Genomic DNA, 16294 nt, shown 5'->3' on the forward strand with positions numbered 1-16294 from the left:
ACGTGTTCCAGTCAAATGTATAATGGCAGAGAACCAACATCCACATTAATTTGGGCAAGACACACACCAGTATAAAAACAATGTGGGTATATTTAGTTGTGTATCTGTCTTTTTTCCTCTGCTTTTCTGTCCAGTAAGTCTCTCTCTCTCTCTTTCTCTCTCTAATCCTGTGCCTCTCAGTGTTTGTGCCTCTTTCTAGTCTTGTATTCGCCGAAATAGAATCACTTCACGTTGTATTATTAGTTCAGTCCTGCATGATTGAAACTGAACTCCTTCCCCATACCCCTCCGACTCACACCCTGTCTATCTACCTTTTATCTCACCTTAAACCTTACCTCTTCAGACGCATCTGTGACAACCTGCCCCTTCCCCTTCCCCTCGCTTGCCTGGTGTTCCAAACCCATCCTCGTAAACCGCTGCAAGATATTACCTTATGACACGTAAAGGGCGCAATATAAATGCAAGTTGTTAACAACCTGAGATCTCAGCCAGACCCCAGTAAACAGAGAGCTGTAGTTCAGAGGTCAGAGATCCATCCGAAGTCGATACCAATAGGGTTTCCCCGTTGTAAACAACTTGATGTAAAGATTCGCTATTTTAGCCAATGCGGGGGAAGTCAGCCAGTGATGGACTCCACCATGCTTTGGCGAAGGCACTTAATTACAGAATATCCCAAGTTGGGATTGAGGCCACTTGCTTGAAAATGATTGCTCCTTAACTTGGTTCTTCGGAGAATTGCTTACAGCTGGAAACAAGACTGTAAAGCCGAACATGGTTAAGTACCGCTGCTGTTCTGTTGAGGCAGCTGGGGCTGTTCGAACAGTTACCTTTCTAATGAAGTCCGTGATAAAGGAAGTTAAATTTGTTCCGTTCATCTGCTAATGTGAAACGACTTGGTTCAGGTGCTGGAATGCCTTCAGAGTGCGAAGGGGGGGAAAAAGTTATCTCAGAGAGAGGGAGAGGGAGAGAAAAAAAATACTCACTAAAGTGTGCTTGGTACCCTCTCTGAATCAAATAGACATTCTTTTTGGATCACGTTAATTTGGATGGATCGGAATAACGACGAAAAATGTACGAGGATTTTGCTGGGCACAGGTAGAACACTGAGCCACAGCAGTCGGCCTTCCAGCTCCAGCTCCGTGTATCAAATGCCGTTTGTACGAATCGAGGATTTGAGTGACAGATGGATGCTTTTCTGCTTCACAGGTCGTTGACTCCAATCTTGTGGCTTTTGACTGTCACTGGATCTTCATAAATGAGGTAATTGTTCATGTGTCGGGCAATCGAAGGGAATCGAGGAAGTTTGGCCAAGCAGCAATGGATATTATAATGGCTCTAATCCACCCAGCACAAAAGACATGAATATGTAAAAAAAAATAACGTGGCCCCCCTTTGCTTACTAATGATGAGTGTTATCTCACAGAACGTTAAAAAAGAGATACTGCGCAATTCAATAAGTGCTACAGAATGCCCTGAGAATTAACGTTTCGTAATCCCGGTACAAAACGAATGGGCGCGAGACCCAAATGAGCTGTGCGCTCCTGTCTGAAATACGGAACCCCTTTGTCAGGCTCATCAATGTAGCGCAGCGGTGTAGCTTTTCTGCATTCAGTCTTCAGCTCCTTGGCAAAACTTTCTTGCCCGCCTGGAATCTGTGGGAGGGAAGCTTGTGGTCGTTCACGAACGGGTCGCGGTCTAAAAGGGGGCACTGTCACTTTTTTTGATCAGTTATCTGGCTGTCTGGTGCTGCTTGTCCCGCTAGGAACACTCTACCCGTTAGGGCTTTGGCTTGCAGGGTTAACAGGAGCTGAGCGGAAAGAGTTCCCGATTCCCCCCCCCCCCACACCCCACCTCCAGCGGCTGGTCTGCCCTTCCCAAATCCTGCTGATGAGCCAGGTTGGCTGTGCGGTCATAACCAGTGCCCTTGGACCCACCTGGCTCAGGAACTGGACTATTGAGACCGCCACAGAGAGTTGGCACAATTTCAAAGTTCTTCGGCCAAGTATGTTACCTGGGAGCCAGTTCAGGTCCAAGAAGACCACTTTCTTACCTCCTTCCCTCCCTCCCTCCCTCCCCCGCTTCCGGAGCATTTTAAAAAAAAATTCAAGATCAGAAAATCACTGCGAGGGTGGGTGTGAGGGTCACTGATACATTTTGTCATTGAAACGTTCGGCGTAAGAGCTCAACGTTGGAAAATGCAAAACCACGACGCATAAATTCCCTTTTTTTTTAAAACAAATTCCGTGCTTTTCTTTTGTTTTTTTTTAAAAAAAAGCACATTTAATGTTTCAAAGAGCTCACCAGGCAACCGCTGCAACCCTTTTGTGTTGCAAATCTCCTCTCCCTTGAGCAGTTTCCACTGCAGTGCTCTGCAATGCTAAACAAAAAAAAACAGGAGTTGTGTTTGGAAGTGTTTAGACAGTGTAGTGACGGAAAGTATTACGTCTCGGAGGTGCTGGATCCAGCAGTGTTTAGGGATTCCAGCATTTCACTCAGGCAGTGAGTTGTCAATCGTCGCCCTTGCCATTTTCGGTGCCCCACAAAGAGAGGGAGAGCTTGAAGGCAGGTCATCTCAGGCCCCTTTCTTGAGCTGAACATCCACCGGTAAGAACAAATCCAACGGTAAGGACAGATCGCCCAACCACCTCCCTTTCAGGGATATGCCAGAGCAGGCGGGCGGATGACGCAAAGCTCAATGAAAGACCGTTAGATCGTCCCACGGGGAAACATGAAAATTCCAACGCTTTCCAGACCTCAATCGTTTCATGTGTCTCCCGTCCCCAAAAGCACACTGGCAAGCCTTGGCCACATTGTCTGAGATGAACGTTATTGAATGTAAATTTAACAGCCTGTAATGTCGACATGTCCATGTAGAGCTGACTGATTCTACCTCAAGGCATCATTAAAAGTTCAGGAAATGTTCCCAGTAATGTTCCATTATTCCATTTCAGCCATAAAACAGAAGGAGTGAAAATGGCCCTTCAAGCCCGTAGAGTTCCTGATGCTGCTATTCTTTCCCCACTGGAGCCATCTACTCTAATCTGACTTCTGTGCTCCCTTCCCCCATACCTTTTTTATATCTTCATCCTTCGAGCGTTTAATTCCCTTTTAACGACCATCATAATCGACCTCGCTTCTAAATCCACTTGCGTTAATATGATAATATGTTATGGAGCCTCTGACACTTCATGTACAAACATATGCTTCTAGGCTTCCCCTTTTTTTTTGTTGCTGCGATGACATGTCTATGTAGAGCTGACTGATTCTACCTCAAGGCATCATTAGAAGTTCAGGAAATGTTCCCAGTAATGTTCCATTATTCCATTTCAGCCATAAAACAGAAGGAGTGAAAATGGCCCCTCTAATGCTCCCTCTTTTGCCGATTTTACAGCCATGGGAAATTTATTTTGAGTTTAACCAAACCCTTTCATAATTTTGAACATTTCTATTAGAATTCCCTTTCTGACCATCTGTTTCAATCTGTACATCCCCAGTTTTTTTGTTTTAAACCTCTCATCGAGACTATATCTTCTGGTCCCAGATGATCTACACGAGACCTTCAGCGTAGCTCTGACGTCTTTTGTAATGGAGCGGGGTCCAAAACTACACCCAATAATTCATCTGTAGCCTAATCAATGCCTTTTATAGATTCCATGTATGTTTGCAGTCACCAAAACATGGCTTCTGTACCAACTGTGTGTCTGGAAAGTGATCAGGAAGGAAACCCTGGCTTGGCATTCCCATTCCTATCCTGAAATTGCTGAGGCCAAATGGTGAATTAAACACTTGCGTCTCGATAAGTTCAACACGGCTAAAATACACATACCGACTTCTCAAGGACAGTCACTTCAGTTAATCAGATTCTCAGCTGCGCCACCTGTTGGTGAGCCGTTTACGTGGCTTTTTCCTTTTGCCCGGCAAAGTGCTCTTTTTTGGGGATCCACCTCGTGCCTTCTTGAGAGCCAACATGGTTCCTGGCGCGTGTACCACACACACTCCGATTCGTACTTCTCTAACGGCCTGAAAGTCGCTGACCAGTGGAAATAATTTCCTCCTAACTCCTCATCATTTTAAGCACCTCCACCAGGAAAATCTAATTTATTTGAATAAAAATCAATTCTTGAAGCCAGTTTTAAAGTTTACCGTTGCTGCGCCGAGATGCTGCTAAAGGCTCCAAGAACACAGTAGATTTTTAAGTTTGGTCCATACCTAAAACGCTAACGTTTCTATGTGTGCTTTTCACGATCCAACTACACAGTAAATCTCCCTCACTTTCCCACAACAGTGTACCTTACGGTCAATTACAAAAGAGTACTCAGCCTTACCCCATAACATATTCCTATCATTGATGCCAGACGTCTTTACGGCTTCTGCTGGTGTCAAATCTCTCGCCAAAGTGCCCGATTTGGAACGGGCTGGAGTGTGTTATCACCTCCAGTGCAAACCAGTTTGAGATGCGCTCAAGTTTATTTTCTCTCGAGCCCTTTGAGCCAACAGGCAGAAGAAAGTTCCATTGCTTCAGCTGTGCTGCGTTGTAACTCGGGTCCAAAGGTGAAAGAAAATACTTTTCTTTTAAAAAAAATCAGTTTGCCAGGTCCACAAAGCCTTCAAGCACCTTCACCTGTGCCCAGGAGTGCTATTATTTTCTACACTGGCAGCGACGCACAAACAAAATTGAGGTTTACCGATGGTCGGGTGAGAAGTAGATGGTTGAAAGGTCAATACCATGAATATCAAAATGCCTGAAATGAGTCTGTTATGAAACGTTGAAAAAAATTGAGCTTGTCCCCAACCTATCTCGGAACAAAGATCGCACGTTCACTTTGCTTTTTCTGACAGATACAGAATGCGATGCATAAAGTTGGCTGGACGCCAACAGTCCAGCTGATCAAAAGCTGAAGGAGCCGATCCAAACACATCTGTCCAATAAACGCCTTTAGAAGACGTTTTCTATCAGAATTTTCTTTTTCCTCTGTGCCCCTCTCTTCTCCCACCACCTCACTCCGCGCCCACCCCCCCCGCCCCCCCCCCACCGCCCACCACCCAATAGCTTCATGAGTGCATAAAGATTAACTGTCCTCCCTCTTTAGGGAAATGATAAAAGTTTGTAACAGTTATTTCCTCCCCCCACCCCCAAAAAATTAATTCTCGGTCAATCTTGCGTCGTGTTCATTAAGAACGGCAACGTTGTGAAATGGGAGCCTTTCTGTTCTCAAGCACAATTGCACCGTGTTTCCTTTCACCGCGCTTTCTGAACCCAGATCGGAAGTTCATCGGCTCAGCCCAATTAATAGCTTCCTTTCGGGTCCTTTGGGTTTATTCCGTGATTTCTTGTCCCATAAATAAAAATTGATTCCAAGGAATAAAAATGTCTCCCTGCGCCTAACTGCCACTAAGATTCCCGGTCTTGCGGCCAGAGTTTAAAGAGTATGTAGCATTCTGATTTATTGCAGTTTATTGCAAATAAAAAGAGTCTTGACACTTTGCGATGATGAGGAAAAACCATAAAGGAATAGGAAGGAAAATATAGAGAAGTGTATTCTTCATTTTAATAAATTAAATTGTTTCTGACGTTTCCCAGGAGATAAGTGACTCAGATGTCCAGGAACTGGTGAGAAGATCAATTGGAAGGTTGACTATAATCCGGCAGATATTCCCGATGTCCATGAACAACACTCACCGCTGTATCCGTGGCAAACACAGAATTTCTCCATCGCTTTGTGACCCCAAAGACCCATACAACCACAACGTGGAGGTAGGGACATTTGATCCGAATTTGTGCCGTACACCCAAACGTAATTAAATGTTCTTGTCTGAACAGTTCGTGAAATTCTCTCGATATGCCCGAAGGATTCCAGTGTCTTGAGATGTCCTCCCGACTGAAAGGCACTATGCAAACGTAATTTTGTTGTTCTTGTTGTTGTTGAATTTGAAAAAAAGAATCAACTGGTTTAAGTTGTCAGCCCTGTGTCTTTTCTTGAAAGATGCGGCCCGTCAGAATATATAATAAGGTACACGTTCTTCGGGATTGGTAATGTCCATAGTTGACTGGAACCATATAGAGTGTACCTCATTCCTAGGTCACTGATGTCTTGTCGACGTGTAAACCTTCTACTTGTATTGAATGTGCGATGAAAGGTGCTGCACAGTTTGTATCCGCACATGTGTGACTAGATTGGCTTTGCATCAATTGCAGGCAAGAGTGGGCGGACGCAGATTTAATCCGTATTTGGTGATTTAAAACATCGACGATTTAAAAAAAAACATATCTACTCTTATACCTGGCTCTTGCCAGCGGGCCAGAAATTCCTCAGCAACTTCCAACGGATCGTGTTTCTGTCACCTTCGAGAAATAAATAGATTAACTTGGAATTTGGTTACCGAATACAAAGGCTTCGGCTTCAGTGAGAGGAAATGAGCCCTCATAAGAAATCAGCTCTACCTTGGGTTTAACCAAGGAGTTTGTCAGCGAGGCAGGAAAACGGAGAGAAAATAGAAATGAAGGAATGGACACACTGCAGTTGCTCACGTTTGGTTTATGCTGCGCTGCCGGGCAAAATCACCATGAATTACAAACTGTATCTGAGCACGATGAACGAAATCCAATCACACTGGAGCCCAGCTGCCGAGACCACTTTAGGAGGTGATGTTGGCAGCGGATCGTTTTGCAGCGTGCAGCAAAAATGTGGCGGATGGGAGTTCATTTGGACCCCGTACAAAAAGTGGCCCTCGAAAATGCAAGGGCTTTCAAGCGAACCATGTTATTAAAATATGCGCAAACACTGGCTTCATAACCCATCAAAAACAAACACTTGATGTCAAGGGGTTGGGACGTGCACAGAATTCCCCTCAGTGTCTGAGCAATGCAAGGAGCAGTGAGAAGCATTCCTGCTGCCTCCCCACACCCCCCCCCACCCCAGGCCCAGACATTTTACTGCTGAAAGAAATCCCACCCTAAACCGGGGGTTAGTTGCATTTCGTAGGTCCTCTTCAAATCTGGAATGTATATTGAGCTGCAGAATCTTTAGTAATAATGATAATAATAATAATCATAATAATAATAACAAAACCGCAGTATCATGACAAGGTGTCCGTTCGTCACTGGTGTCCCATCGTGTCAGGGGGCTATTTGGCTGTGAGGGGATTCCTGACTGAGCCTTATTCGGTTGCGCGAGACACTTTGCGAAGCCCTTCCGAAGTCAGAGGCGCTAAGAATCAAAGCAAATCTCTGTGGCTTTATTCTGCGCTCATCTGACATCCACTGACGTCCGCTCACTTTCCAGAGGGAGTCAGCAGAGAGCGATCAGCGGCAGGAATCTTTTGACCTGCTTCACGGTTTTCTACGGATATAGAAATGGACTGCAATAGGAAGTTCCTATTCCAAACTCGCCTGAGCTGTGATCAGCTCACCGCATTCACAACTACAAGACACTGGGTCTGTATATTGGGCCCAGTGATGGACTGGCTAGTAGCTCTGCCCTCAAAGTCCCTCTAAAAGGCTCCGAGCGAGAGACCATTTCTGCAAGGGATATGGTAATCCCCACCATCCTTTCGAAGTTCTGAGGTTTGGTCGCTTTTCTTTCCGGTCCACTCAGCAAGAGCAACAGAGGGGAGATGAGGAGAAATTGCGTTAGGCGACGAGTTGTTACGATCTGGAAGGCGCCGCCTGAAAGGCTGACGGAAGCAGATTCGATAAAAAGCTTTCGAAATGGAACGGGCTGTAAACCGGAAAAGGTGAAAAAAGCGTCCAATAGGCTTCGGGGAAAGAGCGGGGGATTGGGACTGATTTGGAAAGCTCTCTCAAAGAGCCAGTACAGGCGCGATGGGCCGAATGGCTTCCTTCTCTGCTGTAAGATTCCATGATTCTATGTCCAAGGAGTTTCCATTTCTTTCTCTCCTCTCCTCCTCCTCCTCCTGCTCCCCTCCCTCCCCCCCACAACTATCCTGCAACGGGAACTTTATGCCGCAGTTCTCCCTCAAACAGCAGCTGTCACCACACCGGCCACAAATGCACAACACGGGCTGAAGAAAATTCGATTGTATTTACAACAAACAGCGCTCCAGCACATAAAACTAACGATACTATCAGGCACAATAAAAATCCGATCAATAAAAAAAATGTCCCTGGCAATTGGATTACTTTTGTATGAAGAGCTTCGGGCGCTCATGGTTCAAAAGTTGATGAGAGTCTCTGTTTTTCTCCTTCGAAGGTAGGTCTGGCGATTTTGTGTTATTTTTTTTCTGCTCTTTGCCCCCCCCCCATCCTCACCCCCACACACACACAACACAACACACAGGCAGCAAGCTGATTATCAGCACTTTTCACAGTGTGCCAGGGGGTGATTTTAAAAAAAAAACAATTAAACCTTTAGGCTCGCACATCTGACAGCCATCTTGCTCCCCAATGTGCCTGACAGCAATGATAAAATAATAACAATCCTTGCATTTGATCCAGCGCCCTATCACGTCTCAAGCACGTCACCGAATACACTGTAAAGTGAAGTGACTGCGCGCTTTGTGGGAGAAGCGCGGCAGCCAGTTGCGCACAGCGGCGTCCAACACAAACAGCCGTGGCTTAAGTGACCAAATTATTTATTTTTTATTTTTACAAGATTATTATCGAAGGGATATTTGAAGGAATCCGTGCAGCTTCACCTCCCACCCCCCCAACCGCCATAAAGTGTTAGCCGCAGAAATAAACACTTCATAAACAGTCAGTGCAGCGCGAGTTGTAATGTGTTTATTTTAATATAAATGTGTAAGATAAAACCTGCGGCAACCAGCGACGGCTCTGACGATATCACAAAACACTAAATATTCATAGACGTTGAACCATCTCTTTGGGAATAAATAGGCAAACGCTTACTTTATTTTGTCAGCAGTAAGCAAAATCGCATGGGCATTCCCCTCCTACAATGCAAGGAACAAGCTCTGTTACGCTGACTGTGAAAGGAAGGGGGAAGAATTAACAACGATAAGGTAGATCTTAGCTGGTGACTCGGCTGTGAAACGATAATCACAAGGTTGGTGTGGATAAAGAAGGCCCGTTTGGCGCATCCCACCACATTCTTCCAAGACACCCAACCTACCGTCCCCCCCACGTCCCCCCCACCCCCACTCAGACCACGGTGCTTTGACCAGTGCCAATAGCTCATTGTGGAAATATTTCCCCCAAAATTCCAGGGGAAATTTGACAAACGTTGCGGAGATTTGCGGGCGGTTGATTGGTGCTGTTGAGAGGCACGTTTTACTGCTTGACCTACAGGTTTGTAGCTTCATGGTTGTTGTTTGGGGGAGGCCAGAGGTGAGGACCCGAGCCTGGGTGAGGAGTGAACAGCAGAGGGAAGTTGCGGCCGGGAACATAGACTCTTTCGTTCACTTTATGCCCAGAGTCCGGAGCCATTAAAGCAAACCAAGTGCGGCGCAAGACTCGTCCCAAACTTATCCCAGACTTATCCTCCCGCAATCTACGGTCACACTGAACTCTGAGCTCGCGTCTCCTTCAATTGTTACTGATCAAGAGCGATGCAGGTCAACTGCTCACCCATCCCTACAGCAGCGATCAGCCTGGTGTGGCCTGGAGCTCAGTCACTCACACACCACAGCCTGGAGCTCAGTCACTCACACACCACAGCCTGGAGCTCAGTCACTCACACACCACAGCCTGGAGCTCAGTCACTCACACACGATGGCGGCCAGTTTTCGCGGAGAATGCAGGATTTTGCAGATTCCAGGGAAAAAATAGCGGCCGCACTTTTCTATTGGCCCAGGCAATGAGTAGCCATCCAGACAAGCTGGGGCTCTCCACTTTTGCGAGGGAAGATAATTCAGAGATGTGTCTTAACAGTTTCAAGTGGGTTTGAAAAAGTAAGTCCAGATCAATACTTGAGGACCCACCAAGACAGTTGAACGCGAAGACATAGGTTTGGTTTAGCGTTGTAAAAGGGCACTTTCAGAAGAGCCAACGGGAAGTTTTTGTTAACTCGGAGAGTAATTAACGACTGGAACAAGCTACAAGTGGCCAGGATACGGGGCTAATTTGAAAAGCAGCTTGGTACTGCGACAGGGAGGACTATCGCATTATCAGGCGATACTGGGTGAGTATTTTGGAATAATAATAATAATAATAGTAATATTAATCAATGCAATTTTTAGTCAAATCCAAACAGCTCAGCTCCAATGCCTCTGCTATTTCCAACCGAGTGGATAAAAAGCATCACAACAAACAGTGACATTTTAGCTTCAGCGCACAATTTCAGCAAAAATCCATTGAGCGTTATTGCGCTCGCAAAATATCGTTACCGTAGGCTTGGCTGAGGCACAAAGGTGTGGCCGTGACGTTCGACAAGCTCTCTGAGATGGTATTGATCACGAGTTAACCAAGGCCATTCTGCGCGGAGTACATAAAATTTTTCAGATACCTCTAATTGTAATGCTTTGGGTCTTTGCTGCTTTCCATCCAATTCCTTTCCTGTTATTACTGTTGTAAGGGCTTGCTATCTCTGTGGAATATTGATTCTGAATGCTGCACAAATTACCTATTGGATATGGCATAGCCTTTAAATGCTCTTGCTATTGATACAGAATAATAGTCCGAAGATCAATACGCACTGACTTTTTAAATCTCTTTTATTGCATCAGGAGAGATGTGCGATTTGTGTCGCTAATCCCTACTACGTTTGTTCCCCGTCACTTGCGCAGATCACCAATCTTTACATCTACGACAGCGTGCTGCTTTTGGCCCATGCCTTTCACAAGAAGCTGGAGGATCGGAAATGGCACAGTATGGCCAGCTTGACTTGCATCAGGAAGAACTCCAAACCTTGGCAGGGGGGTTACTCCATGTTGGACACCGTCAGAAAGGTACTGTACGCGCCGCGCAAACTATTACCTGTTGGCGCTCGCTCATAACACACACAAGCGCTCTGCGTGAATAGCCTGACGTGGAAAGGCCCTCTCGCAAAACGTAAGGTTATTGTTGTTCAGATGTTCGCGATCTCATGGCAGTACTTGAAAAGACACGGGACTTTTTCCCCGGCGTCATGGCCAGCAATCCTCTGAACAAATTGATCAGTCGTCTCGCGGCTGCTTGTGGAAGCTGGCTGCGTGCAAATTGCCTGCCGCATAACGTGGTGTTTGCGTAGAAACCCAACAGACACTGCTACACGTGACAGCAATCAAGTGAAAAATGCTTCGAGATATTTTGACACGAAAGGTGCTTTTTCCGTCAAATGCAAGTATTATTAATGATTCGCTTGACATATGTGTCCAGTTCTGTGCATTAGTTTTACCGAACGATATCATTGAAATTGTACTGTTTGCCCAATTTACAGCAAAACATGTTTTGATAATGGAGCATCTGCAATTGAAAATATCTTTTTTTTTATATATATATAAATGGAAACACAACCCTCTACAGATCCTGTTCGTTCTCACTATTGCGGTCAGTGTTGTCGGGATCTAGTAACGTAATTCTGCTCCACAAATTAGTTCAGAGTTTCGGCTTGAGAAAAGTACATTGTAATTAATGGAAGCCCGCCAGCTTTGCACCAAAGACCAAGCGTAAATGAGCTACGCGCTGAATCCATCCCATGCATGGGCATAGATAAGCACGAGGCTATCACAGTGTGTTCATTTTTTTCAAGGTTTTCTTTTCAGTTTCTATATGACGAAATGATGCATCGTGCGCTCAGCCTTAATTTAACAGTTCGGGTTTGGACCGTTTTCTTCCAGGGAGATTTGAATGGCATCACCGGCTTTCTGGAGTTCAACGAAAACGGTGGCAATCCCAACGTGCAGTTTGAAATTCTTGGTACGAGCTACGGAGAGGACCTGGGGAGAGGCGTGCGAAAAGTAAGTGGAAACAAAAGTGAAATAAGTAATAAGCCGGCACGGAATGCAAGTGGGCCGACTGGCCTTCCTCTGTGCCGCAAATTTCAGCGGTTCTATTGAAATGGTTCTGCGTGTTGTTTAGTGTGTAGGTGGGGTGAACACTTGCGCTTATCGTGTGAGTGCTGGGTCTTGGACAAGGGAGGAAGGGAGAGGTTCTGGAAACGCTTCAGCGATAAGAAGCGATACATCCTCCAGGACAGATGAACTGTACCCCAACTTCGCTTGTAGGAGTCGATCAATACAGGGCAACAAACCTGATTTCTAGTGCCCGAACCTTACCGCACCTTATTGAAAGAAAGCCTTCTCCTGATTTAAGAATTCCACGTATGAGCAATGATAATATAATATCAGCAAAGTGTAGGCAAAGTGATACAGAGATAAAAGTTGTTACGGTGAGGACATCATATTTGGCCTTGAAGAATTTGCTTGTGTTCAGATATTGTTTCCCGTATCACGTTGCTGCATCTTTAAGATCTTTGACCTGCTGCTGTCCCTCTATGCTGTGTTTGCTGAGCGCTCTGGGATGCCACCTGGCGTGGAGGGCGCTATATAAATACAAGTTGTCCTTGTTGAATTGATCGTCATTTCTGATGTGGATGGTGACGAGACTGGGAGAGAATCGACGCACAGCACCATCACCGCCTTCCCCCCGATTAGTAACGGGAAGAGATCCAGGCTCAAGAAGCCTTCCGGCCCGCCCTGTACCCTCCTCCTCTCATCTACCACCGCTAGCAGCCTATTCAAACCGTCCCATAAACAGTGCAATTATAGCACGTTTAGGACTGGCCCAACAAACTCAGCAAAGTCCGTGAGTGCGAAAATACGAAAGTATGAAGTCACGTAAAATCGTTGCACGGGATATGTAATCCGTGTTTGTTATTAAAACAAATATTGTTCCCAAATAAGGCAACATTATGAAGTGATGGATGATTGTATAGCATTTTCGGGGTGTATAATAGTCAACCTACGCTTGCATATATATATATATATCTGTCTGCCTCCAAGTACCTCCCTTTCTCTCTGATCTGTTTGTACCCCTCTCATTTGCTCACTCCATTCACTCAGCTAACACAAGCCTGCTACGCCCCCTCTATATCACCATTGGTGGCCAAGCCTTCAGTCACTATTCCTTTAACTTCCGGAGCTTCCTGCCACCGTCCCTCCACCTCGCCCACTTATATCTAGCTTTAAATCCCACCTCAAAACTTACCCATTTGATCATATCGATAGTCACCACTTTCTCCCCCTTCTCCCTTGCTCAGTGTCTAACTATAATAACCAGGAACCATTTCAAGACGTTACCCTACATGAAGGCACGCCGCGTATCTAGTATTTCTGAAATAAGACCTGATAAATAATACACCATGTGAAATTGCACTGGGGGGTACCTGGGCAGCCAGAGAGCAGCTGGTTAATTCCGTCAAAATTTGTGATGAATGGCAAGATGCAGTTGTTAAATTCTCAGCCATCCTTTACCCAAATAAATCGAGAGTTTATATGACACAGGGAATCAATGCACCATGTCCAGTAAGCCCCCAGGTATCACATTTATTCTGAGTCTGAATGGTTCAATCTGAAAATAAATGTATGCCAAGGTTTATACTTCCAGCTGCGCAGGTCCTCTTAGCGCTATTAAATGATCAGTCATTTTTTTTCCCCCCAGAGGAAAGGGCAGAGGATTTCGCATTAGGAATTTAAACCACCTGATGTGATAAATATTCCAGGCCAACTTCAGAAGAGCAAGGTGGCAGGTTCTTTTTATATATCTATATATATATATATATCTGCAAACCTTAAATGTGGTGAATATTTCTGCACTGTTTAAACCTGCACCCGTTCAAATGTTGACCAAGTAAAGAAGACTCGGAATGAGCCATGACCGTTTCGATGTCGAGAACGTCCAAAACACGGCCTAAGGACATGGGACAGGGTTAAACCGTTTTAAGTTATGTTCTGTTTGTTTTGTTTGAATTTGCTCTGAGGAGACAGACACGTCTGACAAAGACAGCCGGGTCCACAACTGTTCAAGGCGTTGCTCTTAGTTTCTTAAACCAAGGCCTTTCGTTCTCCATCAATATTCTCTTTATCTCCTCCTCTTGGTGGGTGTCACATTTCCTTCTCTTCCCCTGTGGGGTATAGTCCCACACGCACTGGGTGTCCTGTAGCTTGCGAGTGAATGTGGATGGGTTATACACAAAAGAAAAGCCCAGGAAAGCCAGGGTTTTAAATACGATAGACAATAAGCTTCTGGCAACTTCGCGAGTAACAACATTTTCAAGTCCAAAGACATAAAGACATTTACGTTTTTAAAAAATCCTCAAAGAATTTGAAGGCTGCCTTCACGTTTGAACACTTTTTAAGAGCTCGCTTGTTTTTCAGTGGCATTTACAGAAGCCTGAATAAGGGGTGATTGACTCGTTGATTGCACAGAGTTGTTTGTTGTCACAGAGGTTGGGGTAGAGGAGCTCAGAGCAAAACAAAAATGCAGCGATGGGCGCTATTCAGACACACAGACAAAGACGGCGAGAACAAAATAGCTCGTTGCGAATATTAAATGTTATTGGGTTTCAATTTAAATTTCACCATGTTCCCCCGCCCCGCCCTGGCTTGGCTGGCCCCTGCCATCGCGGTCGGGGCCTTTCAGCCTCTCTGCCCCCACCTTGTAGAACTCCATCCCAGATTCCCTCCGCCTCGCTCGCCTCTTTCAAGGCCCGTCTCAAGACCCTCCTCTTCGGTCGCGGGTTCGGGCACTCTCCTACCCTCCCTGCCTCCTCCCTTCTCCGAACCCCCAGCTCGGGTCCAAATTTCTGACTGACCGGTGCCTTGGAAACGTCCTCCCGACATAAAAGTCTGGTTAGAAAAAACAAGAGCGGTGGTAATATTTGGCATCATGCCTTCCTCTAGATTAGGGATGGCCAACTCTCAGTGTGACTATTTTACGTGTCCTCCTGATGTGAAAGGCCCTTTACAAACATAGTTTTGTGTTGTATTCATAAAGAGAAGGGAGTTTTTCCCCATTGCTATCAATGCCCCAAATAAAACTGTGTACTTACTTCATGGTTGATTGTAGGGCAGGGACATTGCTGTGTGCAAATTGGTTGCTGCTTTCGGCCACAAAATCCTCAACCGAAACACTGTACGGTATCTTTGGTGAAGCACTTTGAGCACAGCTCGACAACATGATAAGGCACTACATCAAATGCAAGGTTTATTAGTATTAACGTCGACAAATTTAACTTAGATTTAATGTAACAGATGCTGTACTCAAGGCGGAGATTTGTAGACCTTTAAAAATCCTACTGAGGCAGCCAAACCATGTCCAAAAACTTTTTGATTCATATAATGATAAATTGTTATAAAATCCGACCAACATGGGTAATGGTTTCTTTTTGCTGCCAAATGTAAATTGGAGAGGACGTTCGCATTGATATTTTACATTCAATGAGATTTTATGCCCATTAGACCAGTGAAAAATGGTGTATATTTCCCACTTCATATCTAATTGGTGGGGGCACAGGGGAGACCTCTGAGCTCAATACGCAACCGAGTCTCTTAAACCTTTTTGATGGGCTTTTTCAACCAAGGCCGGATTGATCAGACCACCTATGGTTAGGCTAGTAGTCGCGGGAATCCAAAACCTGGCAAAAACACCTCAAAGTGACCTTGGCAGCCAAGCCATTCCTCGCAGTTGATTGCAAGTGCCCTTTTCATGGCAATTCAGTGCAAATTTACACACACTAACCATTGGAGAGTCATACGATTCCCATAAGGGACTATTAAAGTGTGAAATACAGGCATTTATCGCCTGACTAAAAAGCAAAGGGTTACCACAAAAAGGCCCCATAAACTCACGAAACCTGTGCCTTTGGGCGGTCAATGTGGGGGGAAAAAAATACAGCCTGAGCCCTGGCTTTTAATGCCTTGCTCGATATAAAAATAGGCGTTCTCCTCAACATAAACTCGGTGCTGACTTTGGGAAGGGAAAAACTTATTGGGACAGAAGTTCCGGTGAGGATACAGAAATAGAGTTAGTGTGTATTGTCGCCTTTTCTAACACAGGATATTGAGCAGCGTGACATTTCCGTCAATGAAGTGCAGCGACATTAAGTGGCTCAGAAAGGCGTCAGTCAGAGCGCCATTCACAGGCGAATTTCTCAGCCAACTGAGCTGCCTGATTAGCCCCAGCAGCTGTTACTGAGGTACTGGTTTATGTCGGCCTGGCTGCCCGAACATGGAGCAGCTCTTTCCTTGACAATTTTAGGATTTGGTTCTCTTCCCCCCCCTCCCCCCCCTCGCTATCCCCCTCAGCTCCCACCCTCAGCCTTGGGTTCCCATCCAGCACGATGCTCCGAGACTTCCCCTGCCATTAAAGGCCTGTGTCAATGTAATAAGTTGTATTGTA

At 45.5% G+C, this 16294-nt stretch overlaps 1 protein-coding gene across 2 annotated transcripts in view; it reads left to right on the forward strand.

Annotated features, from left to right (window-relative positions):
* Positions 1–16294, forward strand: part of grid2 (glutamate receptor, ionotropic, delta 2) — a 393159-nt gene that overhangs the window by 276374 nt on the left and 100491 nt on the right. For both annotated transcript variants that reach the window (XM_042336695.1, XM_042336705.1), the window contains exons 5-8: positions 1207–1260; positions 5582–5755; positions 10702–10863; positions 11734–11853. In XM_042336695.1, coding sequence (XP_042192629.1) covers positions 1207–1260; positions 5582–5755; positions 10702–10863; positions 11734–11853 — 510 coding nt within the window. The remainder of the gene's footprint in view (positions 1–1206; positions 1261–5581; positions 5756–10701; positions 10864–11733; positions 11854–16294) is intronic.

The sequence above is a fragment of the Callorhinchus milii genome, unplaced genomic scaffold, assembly GCF_018977255.1.
Source record: "Callorhinchus milii isolate IMCB2004 unplaced genomic scaffold, IMCB_Cmil_1.0 Scaffold1, whole genome shotgun sequence".
NCBI lineage: Eukaryota > Metazoa > Chordata > Chondrichthyes > Chimaeriformes > Callorhinchidae > Callorhinchus > Callorhinchus milii.